The sequence below is a fragment of the Temnothorax americanus genome, unplaced genomic scaffold, assembly GCF_048541705.1.
Source record: "Temnothorax americanus isolate GAGA-0224 unplaced genomic scaffold, ASM4854170v1 Scaffold119, whole genome shotgun sequence".
Taxonomy (NCBI): domain Eukaryota; kingdom Metazoa; phylum Arthropoda; class Insecta; order Hymenoptera; family Formicidae; genus Temnothorax; species Temnothorax americanus.
In genome coordinates, this window is record NW_027509252.1 from 1,766 (window position 1) to 28,436 (window position 26,671).

The following is a 26,671-nucleotide window of genomic DNA, read 5'->3' on the forward strand; positions in this document are numbered from 1 at the left end:
TAATACATCTTTTTTCATGTATAAAACACTAATTTATTATTAATTAACAAGGCAAGAAGTCCAGTAGTCATAAAATCTTGGAAAGTTTGGAAAAGTCATGGAATATTCTTAATCATGTAGAAATTTGGGAAGTCATGGAATTTGTGTGACTTAGCATTACCAAAAAAACGATCTCATAAAATCATGTTTATTTTTATATTCAAAAAAACTTTAAAGTAATATTTTGTAAACTTTTTAAAAAATATATACACCTGAATTAACTTCGCTGTATGCAAACTAACATTTCCGTCAATCTCCTGTCTGTACATATTTACGTAATTCTTGAATAGTCCCTTTACATATGTTTATAGAATTTGAAAATAATTTGTATTGCAGACTCTACAAATAATTCAAATCTATATGAATTAAATTATGAAGAAAGGATTGAAGCACGTAACTTGCAGGTAAATGCAATAAAAATGTTTTAATAAAAAATGTTATAATAGGGAAGAGACACGATATTACAGAAATGCAAAACTTTTTTATATTATAGCTGATAATGATTTATGAATTATTCCTACATATTTTTTCCACTGTTTTGTGCTTAAATAACTTAAAAAAACTTTTAAAATTTAAATTACAAGTAAACTTAATTGAAACCAACTCAAAAAATTGTAAAACAATTTATAAATTTTCCTTATGAAAAAATTCCGCAGAGAAGTTCTCCAGAAAATCGGCAGAACTTCCTGCAAGATTTTCTTATGGAGTTCTCTGCAAGATTTCGTAGAGGATTTTTTCGTAAGGATTAAATTAAAATAATTTACATTACTGCGAAAGTTACAATTGTTTCTTACAATATTTTATGTCAATATTTGAAATATTTAAAAAAATCTTGTGTGAAATATTAATAAGTCTTATTTTATTGTATTTTAATTTTTTTCGACTTAACTGGCAACTTTTCGACTTAACTCTTATTTTATTGTTTTGAAATATTTTATTAAATGTTTAAAGCCTGCGGCACACGATGCTTTTTTCCTACTGGATAGCTAGCTGGCTTGTATGCTTGCTATCGTGTGAACAATTGTGCTAGAAATTATATGTTTGCTTGTCACGCTGCTGACAGATCTGCTGGATTTCCATAATATTACATGTGCTATTTTTCTTCCATCGTTTTGTTCTGGCTCATTGTGAGAGCCAAACAAAGTTGTACAACTTGATTAGGATTAGGTTAAATAAAAAAAAGTTTGACGTATTCTGACGTTTGATATAATTGACTCCACAAACGTCGATGATATCGTAATTTATTAATAATTAAAAATAATGCAATTGCATTTTTTCGATGTTGTACTACAATAGCAATGGCCTGCTCCATATTTATTTACCGATTGACAGCTCATACACGAAGTATGAGCCAGTACAAAAGTCCGTATCGTCTGAATCCAAGCCAGCAACACAGTCAGCAGCATTGCCAGCAATGCTACTCACACGATAGCAAGTACGCAATCTACATAGCAAACCAGCGGGAGAAAAAGCATCGTGTGCAGTAGGCTAAAGAATCATTTTTGTAATTTTATATGGAATACTAGCTGGTTACCCGGGCTTCGCCCCGGAGGACATATGTAGTAAAACACGCAAATAATCTCTCTCTCTCTCTCTCTCTCTCTCTCTCTCTCTCTTTCTCTCTCCCCTTCTCTCTTTTTCTCTCTCTCTCTTTCTCTCTCTTTTTCCCTCTCTTCCTCTCTCCCTCTATTCCTTTACTCCTCTCTCCCTCTCCCTCCCTCTCTCTCTCCCTCTCCCCTTTTTCTTTCTCTCCCTGTTTTTATATACAATTTTTTGAGATTTGGTCATTTGAAACCAGTTTCCAAAATGATTGGTAACAAAAAATAGTACACTTTATAGCACTTCCCGGGAAATTTATATATATATTTATATATATATAGATTTTTTTAATTTTTTTACCCTTATTTTTCTTCCTCAATATCCATTTTCTTTAGATTACTTTCCATTTCCATGTATTTCTTTTTCCATATATTTCTTTTTACATTTACTAACAACTGACATATACTGAGTGAAATTATTAACTTATCTATACAGAATGTGAGAAGCCGATTAACTTGAAACTTGGTGACATTTATGAGTATATGTTCGGCTCAGAAATTCGAGTTCAGAAGTTCGAGCCAAACATATACTCATAAATGTCACCAAGTTTCAAGTTAATCGGCTTCTCACATTCTGTATAGATAAGTTAATAATTTCACTCAGTATATGTCAGTTGTTAGTAAGGGTAAACCAAAGGATAATGTCGCTGCCCTAGATATAGAGGTCGATGTCGAATCTTAATAACGCGAAAATATACGACGATGCGCCGCGTAGTGTCTATGTCATTTGTCTGTGTTATGGTATGAAGTTGCTGCTTTCACATATTATATGTCAAAACTGATAAATCAGTCACTTCAATTCGTGACTGTCGCGAGCAATTAATTATTTAGTGAAAACTTATTTAGTGCCACCTTTGACGTTATTAAATTTTACAGTCAATACTACTTTCGGATACCGATTTCCAAAAAGATCGGTAACGAAAAATTATACAGTTTATAGCACTCCCGGGGAAATTTTACCCCTACTTCATATATAATTTTTTGGCGATTCGGTCAATTAATTCCCGAAAAATTTGAAAAATTTCTGATACCGGCTTCCAAAAAAATCGGTAACAAAAAATTATACACTTTTTAACATTTTCCGGAAAATTCTACCCCCGTTTCATATACAATTCTTTGAGATTCGGTCAATTATTTTTCGAAAATTAAAGAAATTAAAAAAACCGGTTTCCAGAAAATCGGTAACAAAAACTGTACACATTATGGCGCTCGCCGTAAATTTCTACCCCCTACTTCATATACAATTCTTTCAGATTCAGTCAATTATTTCCCAAAAAATTGAAAAAATTTCCGTACCGGCTTCCAAAAAGATCGGTAACAAAAAATTATACATTTTATAGCACTCCCCGGAAAATTCTATCCCTGTTTGATCTATAATTTGTTGAGATTTGATCAATTATTTTTCGAAAAATAGGAAAAATTAAAAAAATCGGTTTCCAGAAAATCGATAACAAAAAACTATACACATAGTGGCACTCCCCGGAAAATTCTACCCCTATTTCATATACTTTTGGTAAAAATTCGGTTCAGGGGTTTGGGCTGGGCGTTGATGAGTCAGTCAGTCAGTCAGTCAAAACAATCGTGAAAAAAACACATTTTACCTCTTTTCACCCCCTTAGGGGTGGAATTTCTAAAAATCCTTTCTTAGTGGATGCTTACGTCATGAGAGGAATACACCCTCCAAATTTCAAGTCTCTAGGTTCAGGGGTTTGGCCTGGGCGTTGATGAGTCAGTCAGTCAGTCAGTCAATCAGTCAGTCAGTCAGTCAGTCAGTCAGTCAGTCAGTCAGGACATCTTCCTTTATAGATATAGATAATAATTTCAGGAATGTAAATATTATGTTAAGCTATGACAACAATTCTAATAATTAAATATAGTATGTTGAATCATAATATTTACATAAATAAAAATTCACAAACGAAATACCCTCTAGGTGCACCAACCAGCAATGGCTAGGTATCAACAAAATAACCTTCTTATTAAAACGTAATAATTTCATGATTTTCAATATTATGTTGTTATGATAGTAAGTTACTGAATTAAATATAGTATGTTGAAACATAATAATTAAAGGAATAGAAATTCACAAATTAATCTATCTATATCTATATCCAGTTTCATTGCTTAAAATAATACAGATAATAATTTATGATTTCTTTAAAGTAAATTTTAAAATATATGTTATATTTATTTTATCGGTTTAGATTTATTGGCCCTTTTCCTGCCGTTAAATATCTTTGCTTTATAGATATAGATTTTTAAAAAAGTAATTTAAAAAAAAAAGTAATAACTCTCTCTCTCTCTCTCTCTCTGTTTATTTTTCTCTCTCTTTCTTTCTTTCATTAATTTTATTAATTATGCAAATCTATCTCAAATAAATATATTTTACTCTTTATTAAATGTATGCTTTTTTAATGGTTAACATTAATAAAAATGTCCCAAATTATTTAAGTTTTCATCTTTTAAATTTACCACGTATATAACTTTACCTGTTTAAAAAATTTTTCTCTTCGTCTTTCTCTTCTTCAAAAAATACAGTTCCTCTAATAGTTTTACTTTAAAAAATTATCTTTCAATCTCACTTTCGAATAATTTATTTCTTCTTCCTTCCTTCCAATTCGACTCTCAATATCTTTAAAGAATAAAGAAAACTATATAAAGGCTATAATAAACGTTCATACATACACACAAACACACACACACACTCTCTCTCTCTCTTTTTCTCTCTCTAACATTAATTACGTTTTTTTTATAAATTTCCTGTCTTTCAAAACATATTACCACTTACTCTGTTCTCTCCCTTCCTTTCGTCTTCTTCTTCTCCTTACAAAGACACTATCTCCCTCTCTTTCTCTCTCTCTCTCTCTCTCTCTCTCTCTCTCTCTCTCTCTCTCTCTCTCTCTCTCTCTCGAACTTTCTTCAGCAATGATTACGTTAAGTTTTTTAAATTTGTAGTGTTCGAGGCAAACCTCGCAAGATGATAAATATATTTGAAGCATGCCACATATAAAACAGAAGAATGAGTTATCAATTATTTCCATTTATATAAGTGAATACATTGCTTAATTAAATTCGAGATATTCAATTAAAAAGATTTTAAAGAAATGATATATTTTTATAAAATAAAATTTAATTTATTTAACTTTTGATATTAAATTTTTTTTCCTCAGAACTCTGGTGTAAATATTAAATTTTTTGAAATATTTTCTCCTGGAATTAATGTTGGACATATTGATCATTTTCTAAAATCAAAAAATATTTTCATAAAAAATAAAGTTTTTTCTGGACGTTGATGAGTCAGTCAGTCAGGACAGTCGTGAAAACACATTTTACCCCTTTTCACCCCCTTATTTCTTCAGTCAGTCAGGACAGTCATACTTTTGGTAAAAATTATTTGAAAAAATTTCGATACCGGCTTCCAAAAAATCGGTAACGAAAAATTATACATTTCACAGTACTCCTCGGAAAATAATTGAAAAAATTTTGATACCGGCTTCCAAAAGATCGGTAACGAAAAATTATACATTTCATAGTAGAAAAATTATACATTTCATAGTACTCCTCGGAAAATTCTATCCCTGTTTGATCTATAATTTGTTGAGATTTGATCAATTATTTTTCGAAAAATAGGAAAAATTAAAAAAATCGGTTTCCAGAAAATCGATAACAAAAAACTATACACATAGTGGCACTCCCCGGAAAATTCTACCCCTATTTCATATACTTTTGGTAAAAATTCGGTTCAGGGGTTTGGGCTGGGCGTTGATGAGTCAGTCAGTCAGTCAGTCAAAACAATCGTGAAAAAAACACATTTTACCTCTTTTCACCCCCTTAGGGGTGGAATTTCTAAAAATCCTTTCTTAGTGGATGCTTACGTCATGAGAGGAATACACCCTCCAAATTTCAAGTCTCTAGGTTCAGGGGTTTGGCCTGGGCGTTGATGAGTCAGTCAGTCAGTCAGTCAATCAGTCAGTCAGTCAGTCAGTCAGTCAGTCAGTCAGTCAGGACATCTTCCTTTATAGATATAGATTCCTTGAAGTATTTATACTGTATTGCTGAAATATTTCATTGAAAATTCAAATATAGAATTTTAAAATTAAATTATTTCAAGAAAGTTCCGCTGAAATATCACGTCAGCGAAATTTTTTATGCTATATGGAATGTCAACATAATATGTAACAAGCGGCATGACAAACAGTGGTTTAATAATAATACATTACTACATATCTATATACCCTTTCATATTGCGTCAATCATGTTAAAATTTAATTCAAATTCTGATATCAAAATTGTTTTAAAAAAAATTATTAAAAATAAAAGGTTGACTTAAAAAATTTTATATATTGAAGAACATGAGTCAACGTTTGCAATGTTGAAGCCAAAGAAAACAAAATTTTCTTCGAAATTGCTTACGCAATCTTCTTTGTTTTATTTGCTTGCATTTGATGCAAATAAAAAATACCCAGTTTCGAAAAATTTTAGATACTTTAATCTCTATTTTGAGCCTTAAGGGTATTTCCGGACATGTAAATTTTTCGAAACTGTAGGTATCTTAGTTTTACGTCAAACGCAAGCAATTAAAGCAAAGAAATTGATTGGGTAACGAATTTAAAAAAAAAAAAATTTTTGTTGCCCTCAACATTGCAAACTTCAGACACATTACTTAGTTTTATTAAATTGCTTTTATTATTGTATTATATTGTATTACTTCTATGTATACTTTACTAAAATTTCATTTAGAAAATAAAATTAAACATGTCTTTTCTTTTATCACAAATAATATATACAGGGTGATAATTATTGACACAACGCTCGTGTGCAGGTAGAGTGGACTAAATTGAGTCGAAAAGTTCTTTACCATTTTGCAATTTTTGCAATAGTTAACGAGTTATTAATTATTGAAAATTACCAATTTAGCCCAGTCTACTGCTAAATGCAAGCGCGTGCCGAGATACAACCGTCCAGCGTCATCGTTTCCAGGATCGAGAAATTGTTTTCTGCAAATGGCAAGAAATAGGCCTACATAGCCCGTAGGCATTATGTCTACGAGCGGCGGTTTTGAGCTGTGATTGTTCCCCTATTTCTTGTTATTTGTAGAAAACAACTCCTCGATCTTGGAAACAATGATGCTGGATGGTCGTATCTCGGCACGCGCTTGCATTTAGCAGTAGGGCTAAATTGGTGATTTTTAATAAATAATTAATAACTTGTTAACTATTGCGAAAATTGCAAAATAGTAGAGGACTTTTCGACTCAGTTTTATCCACTTTATCTGCACACGAGTGTTATGTCAATAATTATCGGACACCCTGTATAAAACTTATTTTTTTTTAGTTTAATCAAAATTACTTGTAATTGAAGATAATATATGGTTTTGTAGGACTCATTGTTTTCAAATAATATTGAAATTGATGATGAAATTTTTAACAGCAATGAAGAGGATGAAAGTTACAATGAAGTTTTAGATGATAGTCATAACATTCCGCAACGGTTTACAAGATTAATACAAATGTTGCAGGAAGATGATACAAATGAAACTATCAATACAAATTTTGTTGTAAATAAAGCCGAAATATTGTTAGCGATTTTAAAATTTTCATCAGAGTACGGTTTATCAAGTTTGGCTACAGCAGATCTTTGTAAAATGTTAAATACTTTTGTCGCTACACCTTTTATTCCAGATACACGGTATATGATAGATAAATTATTTTATCCAGGAGAAGGAATAAAATACCATGCAGTTTGCCCAACATGCAAAACACATATAAGTGAATTTTGTAAGAACAATCATATAATTTTTTGTCAGGTTTGCGAAAAAGAAATTAATGTAAAAGACCCATGTTACCGTGATTTCTTTGTCACATTAGATATAACAGATGAAATCCAAAGCATCATAGAGAGTAACTCTGATTATTATACTACAGTTATCGCCGAAAGAGAACAAGTAATTGATAACAACTTGCAAGACATTCACGATGGCCGAAAGTATAAAGAGTTCATTGCATCACTGCCAGATGATCATAAAAAATCTTACTTAACAGTAATTTTTAATAGTGATGGGTCGCTTATTTTCAAGAGCGCCAAATTTTCTATATGGCCAATCCAAATAATTCCTAATGAAGTACCAATGCATGTGCGTAATCAAAAATCAATAGTATTGAGACCGGCGTTATTCTTTGACAGACTAACGAATAATACCGACACCTGGCGCGGCCTGGGTCAAGGGCTGCCAGGGCTCTGAGTAATTACGTCGAGATTACGTTGGTTAATTGGGCGCCAGTTAGTTTATGAGAACTAACAAACTCGTACTCTATTTCTTATTCTCTTAATACGCCGTAATCGGCAAGCAATTTAATTCCAAACATGAGACAACACAAGGGGAGTTCCGTCGGAGGACCCAAGGAATCTTGCAGAAGTCAAGAAGAAAATCAGAGAGATAAGCAAGCAACATATGAGTGTATTGAGGTTAGACTTACGTTACAGTCGTGTCGCTATTTGCCGCAAAACGGGCCACACGGCTCGTTGACAATTTTAGACGAATACCGTCCACACAAATACGGCGTTGACAATCTTAGACGAATACCGTCCACACGAATACGGCGTCGACAGTACGTGACGACGAAACTGACCGAAAACCGGCAGACAGCTGATCGCTTAAACGTACGCAGGACTGATCCCGCCGAATACCGACGGAAGAGTCCTCGAGATCTCTCGGTCGTTCCGCTACCACGCGCCCACCCCCCTCGATCCTACCATATTTCGTCGCATGCGGCCATGCTATTGGCCCTTCGTCTCGACGGTTCACGGGGTTCAGCGCTCGTGCAGCGCGGGCGGTACGAAACGTACAGTCGGTAATTTCGTCGGATCAAGCATCGGTGTCGAGGGGAGGGTTTTGAACATCGAGTGTCGGTGTCGAGGAAAAGGGGCTTTGGTTTTCCTGTCACAGTATATTCCTTATGGTTTGGTCATGATAAACCGAACATGATTTATTTTTTACGTCCCTTTGTTGACAGCATGAACAGTTTGACAACAAATGGAATAGTTTGTAATATCAATAATGAAATAAGACGAATTCACTTATATGCCTCGTGCTGTTGTGTTGATGCTGTAGCACGGCCAACAATGCAAGGTACAACTCAGTTTAACGGGTACTATGGATGTAACTGGTGTCTCCATCCAGGAATACCAGTTCGTTACAATAAAGGCACAAGTGTAAAATACACTTTACTCAATGAAATTCCAGCCAGAAGAACAGCCGAACAAACTCTACAGCATATTCAAGAAGCAGTAAATACAAATACATCGGTTTTTGGTATTAAGAAGGCTTCACCATTATTGAATTTAAGAGAGTTTGATATCATCGATGTTTTTGTACCAGACCCTATGCATTGCATAGATTTGGGTATTGCAAAACAATTCGCAGAATATTGGCTCGATTCATCAAATATGCCATACTCAATTTCAAATTTTTACATAGATATTATTGATAAGCAAATAAAAGCCTTCAAGGTGCCAACTAAACTCGTTCGATTATCGCGATCGATCGTAAATATTGGAATGCTGCGGAGTGGGAAAATTGGCTGTTATTCTATAGTTTGCCTGTATTATCACAATTACCTAATTTTCAAAATTATGTGCAGCACTGGTCTTTATTAGTAGAAGGGTATTATTTGTTATTAAAACCTTCCATTAGTGATGCTGAATTACGTAGAGCAGATAAACTTTTAAGAAAATTTGTTGCCTTAACACAATATTATTATGGAGAGAGTGCAATGTCTTTTAATGTCCATCAAGTCAGTCATCTTTCACAGAGTGTTGCTGATTGGGGGCCACTTTAGTCACATTCTTGTTATCCATTTGAATCTGGCAACGGGCACATTATAAAATGCGTGCATGCCGCTAAAGGAGTCTTAAGTCAAATATGTAGAATTCTTTCAATTAAGCAAAGTATTATGATGTTAGAAAGACATGTTTTAGCGAAAGATTTTTCACCTGTATTAGACTATTGCTATTACTTACAAAATAGATGCACAATAACAACTGAGAAATTTGGAATAAACAGATATTTCGGGAAAGAATTACGAGTAGATCCTATAATAATAAATCAATTAAATTTGTGTATAGAGCGTACTAGGGCATACGGAAGAATGGTAAAAAATAAGTGTTTATTCAAGTCTGCAAATAATGTTTGTTATCGATCCGATAATTCATTTGCCCAAACGGTGAACAGTCATTTTATCCACATACAACAATTTATCGTTGATGACGCTAACAATAATGAATACACTGTATATAAAAAGATAAACGTAGAAAACTGTTTCTCTGAAAAATTTACAAGCATAAAAAAAATTATGAATATTAACCCCATTGTTGAATTTTTAGAAACAAGAAATGTTGAAAAATTGTGTGTTATCATGACTGTTCAACGACAGCAGTATATATCAGTATATATCAGGTATACCCAATATGCATTGGTACAGATAAATGTAAAAATCGGTAAAAAATTTTACAGAATAAAATAAATAATTGGATGAAAAATTGTTTTTAGAAAATGTATTCAAAAAATACAACAAGTGAAAAAATTATGTGTAAAGATGTTAATAATGTTAATGTTAAAAAAGTTTTTATTGTTTAATAACGTTTTCTTAGTACTTTCTCGTTGAAAAAAAAATTGTAATGCTGTCAAAAAGTCAATGCTGTATTTGTAGGACTATGTATACTTTAGATCTAATAAACTGCATATTTTATATTATATTAATTATGTATTACATAATATATATCATGTATTACATAATAACATTTACGTATTTTAATAATTTTATATTTATTATTTTATATTTGTATTTTACACAATTAATAATTATGTATAACTTATGTATATTATGTAGAGTTTAAGTTAAGTCATTAAATACTTATATGAAAAATTAAACTTTCAATATTAGATTTTTTAAATATCATGTTACGATAAAGAGTAGAATTTTTAAAAATAAAATATCATTGAATATCTAATGTATTATACATTTTACAAGATCCACGTAGATTTTTGTACCAGAATATCGACAAAATTTTTATAAAATTCATCATAGCTAAGAGAATTTTATCAAAATCTACATGGAAATCTATCTGTAATTTGTAAAAAACTTGTGGATAATCATTTACTTTTTGTAACAGTCCATTTGAATATCCATGTTGATTTTGACGATATTTATCTAATAACCTGGATTTTATTTTAAAAAAAACGTTGATAATAGTGAATTGTTTTGTCAAAAACCAATATAGAAAACCATGCGTGGAAAATTACATGAGAAATTATATGGAAACCATGTGAAAACCCATATGAAAAACCATACGAAGTGCCATCCAAAAAATGCAGCTGGTTATACATGTAGATAACCATGTGGAAAACCATACAAATCCGATCTGGGATACAGGTGGAAATCTATATGGTTAGCCATATATATAACCATATGAATCTCATATGTACCTTTTCAGTATGGTTTTTTATCTGGATAACCATAGGAAATCCATACAAAACCATCCGAAATCCATAGGAATCCACATATATATTTATCTAGTTATCTAGTAACATTTGCTTATTATTCTCACTGGCGAAGCAAATGTTACTTATTCGGTTTGAATTTACACCGTTGACTGAAAAATCGGTGTTCCATCTTACATTGTTATTGCGATGAATATTGCCACATGCCTCGGTGGTCGAATTGGTACGACGCCCGCACGGAATGAGGGAGGTTCCAGGTTCGAACCCTGGCTGAGGTAATATTTTTTGCAATAAATTTTATTATTTAATCAAGACGCTTATATTATAAGCATCTAAAATTACATCAATTTAAAAATGACCAAGAATCGTTGGTCGAAAAATGGGGTGACGATTCGTCACGACGAGTATAATCGCTGCTACGATTATAATCATTGCCAGTTACAGTCAATAACAATGCTTAATTGTATTAATTACCTTTCCATATAAAATATAAAAAGATTCAAGTTAGGTTTAATTCTTTTTTCTCTAGTTTTTAATATATAGAATAACGTAATAGAATATGTGACAATAATATATAAGTAGATATTTTATTATTATATTTTTGTTATTTTGAGTTGCACATTATTAAATTAAAATATTATAAATTTTCTTTTTAACTATGTACTATACAGGGTGGTCGATTTAAAAAAAGGCAGGCAAATATCTCGAAAAATATGAATTCATTAATAAAACATAAGATTATTTTAAGCGAGAGGACGAGGAGAGGGGCGGCGTTGCTGGGACAAGTATGGGGGATCGGAAAGAGGAGGTTTGGGGGGGATTGGGGTAGGAGAATATGGTTGTTTGATAAGTTGATATGGACGGTGATAAGTTACGGAGTAGAAATATGGGGGTGGAGGGAAAGAGGGGAAATAGAGAGATTACAGGAAAGATATTTAAGGTGGGTATTGGGAGTGGAAAGATGTATACCGGGATATATGATTAGGGAGGAGTTACAAAGGGAAAAACTAAGAGGAAGGGCGGTTATGAAAGCATGGGGGTATGAGAAAAAATTGGAGGAGGGAAAGGGAGGGGAGCTGGCAAGGGAATGCTGGGAGGAGGTAAAGAGGAGGGCGAAAAGAGGGGTGAGCAGGGGGGGATGGGAGGAGGAGAGAAAAGAAGCGACGGAGAGCAGGGACTAGAAGATAGAGGAGGTGGAGGAGCTGAGGGAGGAGGGGATGTGGAGGGGGGAGGACGTGCTTGAGAGAGAAAAGAGAATGCAAAAAGAAGAGAGGTGGAAGGAGATAGGGGAGGCAAAATTCAACAAGTGGTATGGCATGATAAAAGGAGAAGGGATACCGGAGTACTTAAATAAGAACTGGGGAGAAAATAGGTGGCAGAGGGTGGCTAGATACAGGCTGGGAGGTGGTATGAGGGGGGTGAAATATTGGATGGCAGAGGAGAGAAGAGTGTGCAGGGTGTGTGGAGGGGGGGAGGAGACGTGGGAACACGTGTGGGAAGATTGTGCAGATTGGGGGGGGAGGGAGATCATGGCAGGAAGCGGTGGGGGAGGTATTGGGGGAAGAAGGGGAGGAGGAGAGATGGCTGAGGAAATTAGAGAGAGTAAGGGAGGGAGAGGGTGATGAAGGGGAATGGGAGGTAGGGAAGGGGAGGAGTGAATGAGAGAAAGAGGAGGAGTGAGGAGTTTGTAAACGGAAACGGAAGTCCACAGAGATAGGGAACTTGCGAGCGTGTGTGTGTGTGTAAAGATAGGTAAGGCAATTAGTATGTAAGGTTAAATGTAAGATAGGCTAAGGTAGGTTAAGTGAATGTAAAGGGTTGGGAACGTCCCTACAAAACGCCTTGCAACCCTGAGGGAAGCCAATAAATATATCTATCTAAGATTATTTTAAGCGAGATCAAAGCGTAATCGCTTAAAAGAATCTCGTGCTTTGTTAATGAATTCTTTTTTGGTGCTTTATAACAGCTGGTCTGTTTTCTAAACTACTTACATATGCATAGATTATGTCGCTCTCAGTTTTATTATATCTGAAATATATGTTAAATAATGTTAATAAATAGCTTAAAATATTAGAGTTTATATATAAAATGAAACTTTTATCAGGTCTCATGAAATGAATATACAAACCGTATCACAAAGTATTAAGCAGCAAATTGTCTTAAAAATGCAGAAACAGCAATTTGCATTGTAAAAGACCTCTCACAGCATTGACGAAGATTTTGCAAAAAATACCATGATATGGTGTTTATGCCAAAGTTATGGAAATTGATGTGTAACTGAAAATAAGAAAAATCTATTGTATTGAAGTATTGCTAAGAAAATCACTAAACTGCATTTTTGTCTTGTTAAGAAATATTTATATAAACGATACTTACTAAAATAGTGATGTATCTAATTAATGCTCCAAGAAGAATTGGTTCCAGATGACAATTATCATAAATTTAATTGTCTCTGATATGCTCTTTTTCTCTGCTTACATTACCCTGTGTTTGTTGCGAGGTGTCATTGCAATAACACTTTGTCCGGAAAAGATGTGGAAGATATAAGCGGGGAGCACACACTTCTGCACAACGCATAATGCGTGAATATTAATTGGTCCATACACATGTGCATAAGGAAATAGACCAATCAATTTTCTTATGCTTACGCATTATGCGTTGTGCAAAAGTGTGTGCTCCCCGCTATACAGTTAAGTATGACTCTGTAAAAGAATAATAAATCAATTATTTCCACGCGATGACATTACTCGATGATAGGTTAGGAAATTTGTCATAACAACGGTACGCTAGGTAAATTTACGAACTGATACAATAAAATTATTGATTATTTACAGACAGCCAGGCAAAAAGTAGAAATACAATGGCTTGCGAATCGGTTAATACCGGTCATGAAAGACCGGTATTCCTAACCTTTCGTAATGTCATCGCGAAGTAATAATAATAATTATTAATATATATAATTAACCATTTATTATTATTTTTGCAGTGTCATACTTAACTGTAAATCTTCCATATCTTCTTTTCGACGAAGTGTCCTTTGACACTTTGTAAAAGAACCAGAGTAATGTAATCATCAAGTAAAAGGACATATCAGAGACAATTAAATTTATTGTAATTGACATCAGAAACCAATTCTTCTTGGAACATTAATTAGATACATCACTATTTCAGTATGTATCATTTATTTAAATATATTTTAACAAAACAAAAATGCCGTTTAGTGACATTCTTAACGATGCTCCAATACAATAGATCTTTCTTATTTTCAGTGACACATCAATTTCCATAACTTTGCAAAATCTATTTTTTGCAAAATCTTCGTCATTGTTGTGAAAGAGGCCTTTTACAATGCAAATTGCTGTTTCTGCATTCTTAAGGCAATTTGCTGCTTAATACTTTGTGATACGGTTCAGATACTTATCTCATGAGACCTGATAAAAGTTTTATTGTATATGTAAACTCTATAATGCTATTTATTAACATTATTCAACATCTATTTCAGATATAATAGAACTGAGAGCGACATATTCTATGCATATGTAACAGTTTGGAGAGCAGACCTGTAATCAAGCACCAAAAAAAAATTTATTAACAAAGTACGAGATTCTTTTAAGCGAGAGTTTAATATTATTGTTTCCGCTATTAGAATCCTGTGAAATGTTATGAAAATTTCAACGCTAATTCATTTCTCTTTTGGACTTTCTGGGATATAAGTCTTTTACTTTCAAAGCATATTTTGCAATACTATTTATCGTCCAGTACAAATCCATAATAAAAAAAGTCATGTTTACCGAGAAGTGAGCTTTGCGAGTCGAATATCTCGCACGTAGTGTTGCCGCTTTTCCGCGTGCGTGATTGGCTGGCGCGGTCGAGATCGACGGCGATCGCGAGATCGCGGCGAGTTTGGCGAGTTTCGCGTGTGTTATTAAATCGTGCGACGTGACGTGTGTTCGCGTGGTGTCTCGCGAGGTTAGTAGGATTTTTTTTAATATGATGAATATATGTGTGTGTGATGATATTGGTAAATAAATATATATATTATAAATTATATTTTTTAATATCTTTTAACGTTATCTTCAATGTTTTTTCAGCATAATAGAAGTCAATGACGTGTGTTCGCGTGGTGTCTCGCGAGGTTATAATAATAATACATGATATTATATATTAGTAGGTAAATAAATAAATATATATTATAAATTATATTTTACATTAACATTTTTTAACGTCATCTTTAACGTGTATAACGAGGTCAAGGTGTAATTGCAGTATTTCGATATTGAGTAACTGTCCGCATTGTGTGAAGATCTGTAGTTGTTACTGTTACATAAACTTTATATTTTTGAGTACGAGTAATGAATATTGAAATATAGCTCATATATGAATTAATTGAACTTATTATTACAGATCGAGTTACATCGAGTGAGAGAGAGCGACAGAGAGAGAAAGAAGAGGAGAGAAAGAGAGAGATGGTTTTGTTTGTCCTTTTGAAAAGTATGTAAAGAGCTTTCAATGTCGTTTAGAAAATTTTATTAGGTACGTACGTTAGTATCAAAGTATAATTATTTCGTATAGGTTATGTTTCAATATTTATTGCTTGCTCGTACAAATTTAAGGTATACGTTACAGTAACTATATAGATTTTTAATACAGACAGTAAATTATATTTATCCTTATAATAATATATTTTATGTATAAGCATATGTAAGTAATAATTATTGCTTTTGCATTATGTTGTAATGATCTTTTGGGTTAGTTCAATTAGTGAAAGCATTTTAATATTTATTATTACATACTTGCATTGTGTGAGAACTCTTTCACTGGCTGAACGTAACACAATAAAACTGCAACATAAATGCATACACTGAATCAATGATTATATATTATGATATATTTCAATGATGAGAATTGTTTTTGTTTAAATAATTATCTGTGGATATAAGAAACTTGATTTTATACGTATAATATATCATTTATCCTTGTTAGAGAGAAAAAAATAAAGAGACTAATAAAAAAAGAGACTAAAAAAGACTAATAGACTAATACAGAAAATAATATAACGTTTTGAGTAAATTGTGATACACCGTTTGTTTCGATTCTGATCAGCTTTTTTTTTAGGCATATCTGATAAGGTAGTCAATGGGTGATACGAGATACAAGTAAAAATATCGTAATTGCCTACATGCATTAGAAATCTAACGATTGATCATACGTTCTTTAGGATTATACGTAGAGATATTTTGGACGGCAGTGAAGATCGTGTTCGGGATTTACCGCCAAGAGGTGGTCATCAGGGAGGTGCCGGTAATTCAGGGTATATAAGTGGCAGACACAAGGTCGTCTTCCAACCTAACGTAGAGATCGTAGATACGAATGTCGTCTTACTATACTGATGACGAAGACACTGTTTTACAGCTAGCTTTTAATGGTAAGCGGTAGCTTCAAGAAATTCTGGTTCAAAGGTGTTCCCAATGATGTTCCTTTCCCCACCAACACATAAACGTTATTTAAGCGTTTCAGAAACGTTCGAACCTTAACGTTCATAAATGGTACAAATGTCCACCTGGTTAAACGTTTGCCTAACGTTTGCTCAACGTTTGTGATAAACGTTCTCACAAAACGTTAGTGAAACGTTTCTCGAAAACGTGTTTCACGGAAAATAAAATATAAGCTAGAATCACATCGTATTAAACAAGACTGTCTCAGTCAAAATTTTTTAAAACACAAAAAAATAATCTTAAATTTTTTTTATCTTAAAAATTTTTTACTGAGACAGTTTGTTTGATTTGATGTGATGCTTACCAAACATTATATACATATATATATATATATATATATATATATATATATATATATATAAAACGAGACGTTTTTTATTTAAAACTTATTACAAATTTTAAAAATAAAATGGACACAAATTTTTTTTGTCAGATTATTCAATATTACGGATAGCATTATTCTTGGCAAATTTTCTTGATTTGAGCCAGTCTTTTATTGCGTCTTCAGCAGTACCCATATCCACATCATGACAAAGTTTCTTTATTGCAACTGCGAAAGATAAAGACAGTTTTGGTGGCACGCAGAGAGTAGAGTGAATATAAACACAACAGAATTTAAAGATACTTACGTCTTACAGTCTCCATCATAACAGTGTTTTTAAATGAATCTTTCTTTCCGCCACTTCCCTGCCAACTGTAAAAGGTACCAACATGATTGGACATTAATTTTTCCATCACGCTCGCTTGGCGCATTCTTTATCACTGGTCCCTCTAGCAGCTAGACACAGTCTCTTGATCTGAAAAAGATATGACAATGTTAATATATATATATATATATATATATATATATATATATAAAAAGCAGAGAATACTGAATAATTAATAACTTCTTTATACTTACAACATAGTCTTTCTGTGACTCTTCTCGATTTATTTTTTCCTCCAAGTGTTTGGAATCAGCATAAGCTTGTAGAGGCAGCTTTAGTAAATCTTTAGGGTGAGTCAAAGTCTCTGTTCTAGAAAGTAGAAGTTGCTTAATCTCCTCGATATTGTTTTCCAAGTTTTCCTGCCTTCGTTCTATTTTTTTAGTTTTCTCATACATATATGTTTCAAAATTGCTGAAAACCAAGAAATGTATTAAATTTAATATTCATCAAACTATATACAAATAATATTGTACTCATGAATATAGTAAATTGTACCTATGACGCCTGTTCTTCCATCAGCGGCTGTATTTATTTGGACTGGATCGTCCTCATTTGGTTCTTCCTCTTCAGTTATGTTCTCCAGACTTCTGTTTTCGTCAGCTTCTGAACTCGCTGTGAAAAACCAAATTAAAATGTAAAGAAGAATCAAAGAAGTTGTAATTGATATATAAAGAGGGTGTACACACAAACTGACTTACAATCAGATGAACCCCTATCCGTATCCATATGCGGCTCATATGTCCCGTCGGACATATCTTTTTCTTGATCATCATGAAAATCAAAATCATCTTTGCGTGAGACTGGAATCTCGTCATTATTTGCTGTAAAAAAGGAGAAGTATAAAATATCTCTGTATGCTTATAACAATGCTAAAATAAAAAACATCACTAACCATTCTCTTCGACTGTTTTAGATGTGATGTTGCTCTAGGCGTCTTATTGAGAGTCCGCGGATCTAAGGGCAATTCTGGATGATATAGTTTTAGTTTTGCAAGAAGTTCTCTGCACGCTTCTACTGTAATATTGTGTTTTAAGTTCCATTCTCTTAGCCATTGCCTGAAATTCACCTGTTCATCCTCATTATTGTCTTCTTCATCTTCATCACTTGAGTTACTATCTGATTCAATATTTGCTAACAGATCATGTCTCATATAAACGTATTCACTATTATTATCATCATTTATTTGCCTTGAAAGCTGTAAATTTTCATTGCTATGTGCAGATTCACTAATATTATTAATAGAATCTTGAGAGATATCTTGAGTCTCATGTGAATTTATAATACTATTTGCTGTAATCGCGTTTAAAATGTCCTCATCATCTTCTAATATATTAGCGAATACCTTCTCAGCTTCAGCTTTGGCGTATCTCCTTAGCCTTCGCTCCCCGATAGATCGTTTGTGTAACTCTGTCATTTCGTAAAATACAATACTGTTAAAAGAAATTTCAGATCATATAAAAATGTGTAAAAAATTTATAAAACAAAACTTTGATTTTTATAGGCTGATATATTACATTTGTCGTACGACAAATGTAATATATATAGCCTTTTTAGAGATCTATAATATAATAAAAATAATAGAATCGAACCATTATAACTTTTTTAATACATGTAAGATATTAATTATCCTAAGGATTAACCTTAGAAAAATAATATAAAATTGTAACACAAATTATCATGTTACATTAAATATCATGTTATTTAAATTATTATCAAATACGTTACATCAAATACGTAGGTACATACACAGTTTACCACTAAAAAAGACAAAATAATACAAAAGATATAACACTTACCATTCATTATTGAGGCTTCCAAAGCACATCGATTCTCCTTTCTCTCTCTCTCTCTCTCTCTCTCTCTCTCTCTCTCTCTCTCTCTCTCTCTCTCTCTCTCTCTCTCTCTCTCTCTCTCTCCTTCTCTTCTCTTCTTCTCTGATCACTTTCTTCACACCGTCGTACGACAAATATAATATATAGCCTTTTTAGAGATCTATAAATAATAAAAATAATAGAATCGAACCATCATAACCTCTTTAAAGCTGTAAATTTATTAATTATCTAAGGATTAGCCTCAGAAAAAAATATTAAAAAACTGTTTTAAAACAAAATTTTTTATGGTTACATCAAATTTTTATGTTTTTAAATTATTATCAAATACGTTTACTCAAACGTAGTTTGTAACCCTGGTAAAAAAGGGCAAAATAAACAAAGATTTTAAACATTACCCTTCATTATTGAGGGTTCCAAAGCAAAATTGAGTTTTTGATTTACGATTATTAATAGAGTTATTTAACAACATTAGATTTTTACGTTTCAAAACTGTGTTAATAGCATCATGATGATAGTGAAAATGACTTGTTTGAATCTAACACGGTCAGATGTGCATAAAAAGTCAGTTTTTATTTCCGAATACACTTTTCACGTAATTTAGTCTTTTCTTTCTTTCTTTTTTTCTTTACAATTTGTAACAATTTGTAGTATGGTATATTTAAGTAAAATATTAAAATTATGTTTATATAACTGGCATGTAAATAAGATAATTTCTTTAACATAAAATATAATACGTGTAATATTTATACAGGTAAAAATAATCTTTAATCAAGGATTTGTTGGTCGTCCAATTTGTGATATACAAGTTTCGGTGAAGGAATTAAACTTAAAAGTCAGAAGTTATGATCTGCAATCACTCTGCAGAGCAGTAAGTCATACGATACTCGTAATATTGGTATTATATTGTTTATTCGACCAAATAACTTAATTTTGACAAATATTTAGGTATTAAAGATGAAAGAACACGAATGTAAAAAGATCACGTCAGCGGAAATTCCATCGTTCTTCAATACAGTGGACAAAGTGCTAAATCATATGCATGTGACGTTAAAAGAAGCAAAATACATTATGACTATAGTGATGGATCTCAATGTTATATCGCTCGCGCTTCAAATCGCATTTGTTTAGCAGGTACATTCATTATATTTCCCATTTCACTTATAAAATATAATAATGCAATTATAATTAAATTTTGCGAATTGAATGAATATAGGTAACATTTTATCAAGGACGCTATTAGGCGGAAGAGCGGAGAGAAACAAATATCTGTTGTTACATGCTTTTAATTTGAAAGATTACATAACGCTGGATAAGAAAATTGAAAAGAATGGGCGAGGCGATGGTGAGATCTCAATATATTTTTATAAATTGTCGTTATTACGAAACTAGATATATGTTAAATGGCTCGCGTAGGAAGAAAGCTGCGGCGTATGCTGGAGGCCTCGTACTTGATCCGAAGAAAGGTTTCTATGACAAGCTGGGACTGCTGATGGACTTCAATTTTCGGTTTTGTACAAGATGTTTTAATCCGAGTATTATGCAAGAGTACAATTTGTGTTTTACCATCGTGCCCAGTGCGGCGTATGCTGACGTCGAGATAATTTTCTTATATGCAAACAATATCATGAAGTAAATATCTGGATTAAAACGTAATTTACACAGTGCAGCAATTAAATATTCTCGAGTTAAATCTGGAGTCAGGTATGATCCCGACGGAGATTCACAAATTAGTCAAAAGCAGACAGCAGATCAAGCAACTCATGAAAGCGCCGAATTTATTGCCGGAACAGAAAATGGATTACCATATTAGGCAAATGGCGTTGAACCTCACAGCCAATTCCATGTATGGATGCTTGGGGGCGATGCATTGTCGATTTTACGCTAAAAGTCTCGCCGCTCTGAAAACAGGTAAGACGCGAAATATTGTATATTTAAAACGCCGATAACATGAAGCATAATATATTATATAACACAATTTTTTTTACATAGTGCTTTAGCCTAGGAGGAGGACGAGGATAAAGCGAAAAGAAAGGAGCAATGTAAAAAACGCAAAGAAAAAGAACGAGAAAAGAAACGTGACGAAGATGATGGCAAAGGAAAGTGGAAAACCGTTAAAGGCGGCGTGGCAATTCCCTTCGAGAAACCGAAGATGTTCGTCAAGGACGTAGAAATTAATATTGGTGCGGTGTTGAAGTAACTTTCTGAGATAATTGCAGCTTGTGGTAAAAAACGCACGGACAGGCGCGAGCAAATAGAGCTTTTGCACGAGCTACAATTGATAGGCGACGTTCATACTTTCGGCCCGGTTATAATCGTATAGATTAAGTTTTCCATTGTGTCTTTTATATTTGATTACATTCCAAAAGTTTCTGATGCTATAAAGCCGGAGTATTGGTCGAAGTACGTATTTGTGTATAAAATAGATATATGTATGTACGTATGTGTAATGTAAATTTATATAAAATAGAAGATTTAAGAATTAAAAATTATAAGGCTCTCGTGATTAAATCGATTAAAGGGAAAGAGGCAGTAAGAGCCGCCGCGGTAAATAGGGCGCAAGTTATATATATTTCTTATCGTCAATACATAAAAAATTCGCGAACGTTTCGACCATTTTTTGGTCGAAACATCTGGTCGAAACTCTTGAAACATTGTCGAGACAGCTTGCGTCCGTTATCTGTGCGCTGTACCGTTCTACGATCAAGTATTATCTCTCAAAGCAATGTCAAGATAACTTGCGTCTGTTGTCTACCGTTTTGTGCGCTATACCGTTCACGATTTCATTGTATCGTGTAACATATAATGAAGTACCAAATGCATCAGCATGGTCCTCCTGGCCTTCTAACTTGGGAGAGACTCAAGGTTGCTTGCCTATGGAGTAGCGCACACACACCGGAATGACCGCATGGAAAAAGGAATGTGCAACGTGCGAGTATACAATAGCCCATGGACCGCGTTACAATAGAGTTTTTAATTTACACGTCTAATTTATTGCGCTGAAAATGACCACAAAAATGGTCGAAACGTTCGCGAATTTTTTATGTATTGACGATAAGAAATATATATAACTTGCGCCCTATTTACCGCGCCGGCTCTTACTGCCTCTTTCCCTTTAATAAAAGATTTAAAATAAGCAAGTATGAAATAGATAAATATTTTTGTTACAGAATATTGGAGCGTATTACGGTAATAGCGAAACAATAATGGAAAAAATGCAAAAGTTTGAAACGACGCTGTATAAAATAGATGATTGTGTGTTGACACTGGTAGAACGTTTCGATGAGGCATTCATAAAGTTGTTGAAGGAATGTGATTTACACAGTAATGAATACGTAGAAAGGTAATACTTTTTGAGATAAATTATGCAAAATATATTTTTAACATAAATATATATACAGTTATAATAGGATTATATATGGAGGGTTAAAGCCATAGTGGTGTAAGTCAATTTTTTTTATTACTTTTTTTTTCTTCTTTCAACATATCTGCATATGTAGACTGCATCTATAAACTTAACTCGATAGGTTAAAAAAAGTGACTTACACCATTATGGTTTTAACTCCATGTATATATAGGTATATACGTATTATGGGGTGAGAGAGAGAGAGAGAAAGAGAGAGAGAGAGAGAGAGAGAGAGAGAGAGAAACTTTATCTTGAACAAGATTGTGTAAAGAGATGTGCAATGTAAAATTTTCCTTATTTTAGATATATCGATGAATTTAATGTTCGAGAAGATCAAATGGGTCTAGCTATTGGTGCTTATAATACAAATATTCAACAAGCGTAGAAAGTTGATAATATTACAAATATAGAGTTCGTAGAAAATTCATTTACATTTAAGATATATGGAGAGGTAATAATAAAAATTATTATCGTTTCAAGAATATTGAACATTTCACAATTTAATGTTTATATTAAATACATATTTTATATTAAGTTATGAAACAGAGTGTATATATGTGTTCTGTTTCACGCATGATGCGCATAATACATCGTTTATCCATGTTTAATATTCGGTAAACAATTAGCTATTATTATTAATATAAAAAAGTGTACAAATTAGAAATTTGCATATTGTTTCCTCACCATTTTAAAATGTATAAATTAGAAATTTATACATTGCATCATCATTTTATTTCGCTCACTTATAAAGCTCTTCTATTGAGGAAGCTTATATTTTATTTGATACATAATTATTAATATTTATTAATTTGACTTTTTCATAAAAGAAGCTTTATGAGTAAAATAAAATGATGAACCAATGTGCAAATTTCTAATTTGTACACTTTAAAATTGTGAGAAAACAGTAAATTTATAATTTGCAAACTTTATTTATTATATTGGCAATTTTTTTTAATTTTATTATATTCTTCAATTTTTTTTTATCTCTATTTCATATATACTGCTTATTGCATATTTATTATTTTCTTAGCTCCTCACGATTCGGAATGTTTGATTTGCGTGAGTCCCCTTGTCTCTCACGATTCGGAGATGAATGTCCCCAAGCCTTTAATCTTAGCCGTGTCGAGCTCGTCAGAGTATTAGGAATCGGTGCCACATGACAGAAGAAGAAATCAATTGTAATGCCATATGAAGAAAATATTGCGTCAAAATGAAAACCGCTTTGATGGTAACTGAAAAACCTTCTTTGGCAGCATCCCTGGCCAATATATTGAGTAATGGACGATGTAATATCAAAAAACGTATGTTGATAACTTGAATTGTTTTCTTCTTCAGCTTCCTTTTTCCTTCTTCCTCATTTCTATAATAATAAATTTTTTCTACGAATATCTTTAGGACTAAATGGTTTTTGTTCCGTCCACGAATGGGTAGGTCAATGGGTAGGACCTTTGTATGTGAACACGTTATGACATTAAACTTTATTGGAAAATACAACAACTAAGACAAAGTAGATCTGGTAAGATTAGATATATTGCAGTTTTGTTTTTTATCATGTACAGATAAACTGAATTTTTTAAATTTTTTATTAAGTATTTAAAGCAATTGAGAGTTTTTAACATTAAGTATTTCTATTTTCTCATAATATGCTTAAAAAATATTGCAGGGGACTTGTCAGTTATGCGAAGCAATTGATACTATTAAGGTTCATTGGTCATATGAAGTTTGCACACGTCAAGCTTGACATCCTTAAACATCACAATGCATTCTGAAAATGCTACCGTGCAGGTTCGTTGGCGCATACGTGGTATCATACAGGCTGGAAGGTATTTTCTATATTTTGGAAGTAAAATTTGGAAAATAAAACATGCCATAATAAGCGCTAACCAGGAAATGTTAGTGTAATCAGTGCTCTAAACAATCCTTTTAATAGTAATATAAAATTGTTCTTATAAACATTAATTATAATTAATTCAAGTTGTCTATTATTTGAAAAAAAAACTTGATTTTTAATTTCGTTTCTTATTCTATTTTTAGAAAAAGATAAAATAATGTAGATTTCCTACAATTAATTTTGTTTATGCTATCGAAGAAGAAACACTTATTATAAAATTGATTATAATACCAAGACAATTATACATAACGATTTCAGATGATACGACGGCTTTTTATTTTTTACGTTAATGCTGAATGGAAAAGTCTATAAACATATTGCGGACAAGATGATGCCTAATCAGGATACAGCCACGAAAAAGAAAGATATGCGAATGGCAGGGAAATTAGCGCTGTTCACAGGCCTTGTAAGCATATTTAGTAACAACGAGGATTCTTTGAATTGAGCTCTGTCTTAAAATCGCATCAATTGAAGTAATTCCACTGCTGAGTGCTGAAATTATACGATTTTATCCGTCACAACGAATAGACAAAAAGGAATGCTTTTTCCAGTCGATGATCTCGAATGTTGCTGACGTATCTGTTTCGTTGCAAATGCATCATTCTGAAATGATGATCGGTAGTAAATGAGAGATATGTTGTGAATTAAAAAGATGTCTATTTTTGTATGATTACAAGCTATCTGCATCTAATTTTTTAGTGACAATGTCCGAATAATTTGCGTTAGTATTTCTGTGTAAAAAAAATATGACGCTTATACGATTATATTACAGTATATCTATTGAAAAATGAAACAATTGTTTAAAGGTATCCTGTATATCATAGCATCTATTTGCTTCGCCTGTTAATGACGCGTAAGATAGTATAATCATTAAAATAATATTTTTTAAATATGTTTATTTCATACTTAATTTTATTTTATAAATACTATTATATTTATTCCTATAAATCGTTTTCATTTATTACGCTATTATGAGGTAAGATATGTAAATTATTACCGTTCCATCCAAATGTAGCTTTTATAGTATTATTTATTGTATCGATACCTTAAGCGGTTTATAAAAAAGTAAAAAGTATTTTAAGACGAAAGAAAGATATAGGGATAGAAAAAGGAGAAAGAAGGAGAAGAAAAGAAACAATATAGAGAAAGGTATAATATATTATAAAAATATTTATTATATTGCAAATATATTTAAATTTATATATTAGTTAACTTCTTTATATACACTATATCGCTCATTAATTTTTCAATATACAACAGATTCGTTGATTGTAAAGGATGAACATCATGATACGTGTTTTGCACAGAAATGAATGCACTTAATTGCTGTTATAAACATTTCACTTGCATGCATCGATTTATATAAAAATGCAATGCATGCAAATGTGGAAAGTGTTTCTAACAGCAAATGTATTCATTACTGTACAAAACACATGTTTATCCTTTACAGAGAAATTAACAACTATAGGGGTATATTGAAAGGAGATAGGCAGAAGAGATAAAGCAATGGAAGCGAAGGTAAGAGAGCTAGAAAGGTGGAGAGAGTTAAAAGAGAGAAACAAAAGGAGGAAAAATGTAGTAGTGAAAGGGGTGGAGGTAGTGAAGGGAAGGCAAAAGAAAGCGGTAGAGAAGCTATGGCTAGAGATGGGGGAGGAGTGAGGAATAAAGGATGAGGTAAAAGAGATAAGGAAGAAAGACGGGGAAAGAGAAGATGGTTTTAGTTAAGTTAAAAGATAGAGTAAGAAAAAGAGAGGTAATGCAGAAGAAAAATGTGTTGAAAGGGAGGATGGAAAGAATAGAAAATGACATGACCTTGAAAGAAAGAAAAATGCAATGGAGCCTGGAGAGGATAACTGAGAAGAAGAGAAGGAATAGGAGGAGAGATTGGTTAAAATACGGAAAGATTTGGATAAAGGGGAAGTGGTGGAGTTGGAATGAAAAAAAAAAGAAGTCCTGATAGATAAAAAGGCAAAGGAGAGAGAAGAGCAAAAAAAAGAGGGTGGAGAAAGAGGAACAGAGGAGAAGGAACGTTGGGAGAGGAGGGCGGAGTGAAGAGGGAGGAGAGGGAGAGTAGGGAGGAAGAGAATGTGGTGAGGCTGTGGGGAAGGGGGAAAGAAATCAGAGAGAATAGAGTGTGGAAAGTAAAAAGGAGTGAAAGAGAGGAAAAAGATGGTGAGGGAAAAGAATGGAATACAGGAGAAAGGAGG

At 32.7% G+C, this 26,671-nt stretch overlaps 2 protein-coding genes across 8 annotated transcripts; one reads left to right on the top strand and one right to left on the bottom strand.

The window, feature by feature from the left end:
* Positions 1–16,984: 16,984 nt before the first annotated feature.
* On the bottom strand, positions 16,985–19,355 carry LOC143908870 (uncharacterized). Of its 7 annotated transcripts, none has more exons than XM_077426700.1 (8): positions 19,135–19,346; positions 18,681–18,768; positions 18,231–18,533; positions 18,037–18,159; positions 17,834–17,950; positions 17,533–17,749; positions 17,261–17,428; positions 16,985–17,181 (listed from the first exon to the last, which is right to left on the bottom strand). In XM_077426700.1, exons 1-5 carry the CDS (start codon positions 19,161–19,163, stop codon positions 17,909–17,911), a joined length of 585 nt encoding a protein of 194 aa, XP_077282826.1. In that variant the 5' UTR covers positions 19,164–19,346; the 3' UTR covers positions 16,985–17,181; positions 17,261–17,428; positions 17,533–17,749; positions 17,834–17,908. The 7 variants fall into 7 exon arrangements, with proteins under 7 accessions (XP_077282826.1, XP_077282827.1, XP_077282828.1 ...); XM_077426701.1 differs by having other exon boundaries at positions 18,681–18,745; positions 19,135–19,345; XM_077426702.1 differs by having other exon boundaries at positions 18,231–18,404; positions 19,135–19,344.
* Positions 19,356–20,873: 1,518 nt separating this feature from the next.
* On the top strand, positions 20,874–25,418 carry LOC143908873 (DNA polymerase alpha catalytic subunit-like). The gene is made up of 8 exons (XM_077426705.1): positions 20,874–21,078; positions 21,160–21,570; positions 22,338–22,510; positions 22,877–23,024; positions 23,604–23,874; positions 23,969–24,089; positions 24,237–24,465; positions 24,723–25,418. The coding sequence occupies exons 1-2, from the start codon at positions 20,874–20,876 to the stop codon at positions 21,165–21,167; spliced, it is 213 nt and encodes a 70-aa protein (XP_077282831.1). The 3' UTR covers positions 21,168–21,570; positions 22,338–22,510; positions 22,877–23,024; positions 23,604–23,874; positions 23,969–24,089; positions 24,237–24,465; positions 24,723–25,418.
* The last annotated feature ends 1,253 nt before the right edge of the window (positions 25,419–26,671 follow it).

Coding starts and splice junctions, on each gene's coding strand:
- LOC143908870 (XM_077426698.1), bottom strand. CDS start 19,163: ATGTGCTTTGGAAGCCTCAATAATGAATG. Junction 18,160..18,230: donor TAAAACAGTCGAAGAGAATG/GTTAGTGATGTT, acceptor CCTTTTTTACAG/CAAATAATGACGAGATTCCA. Junction 17,951..18,036: donor GGATAGGGGTTCATCTGATT/GTAAGTCAGTTT, acceptor GGTTTTTCACAG/CGAGTTCAGAAGCTGACGAA.
- LOC143908873 (XM_077426705.1), top strand. CDS start 20,874: ATGATCCCGACGGAGATTCACAAATTAGTCAAAAGCAGACAGCAGATC.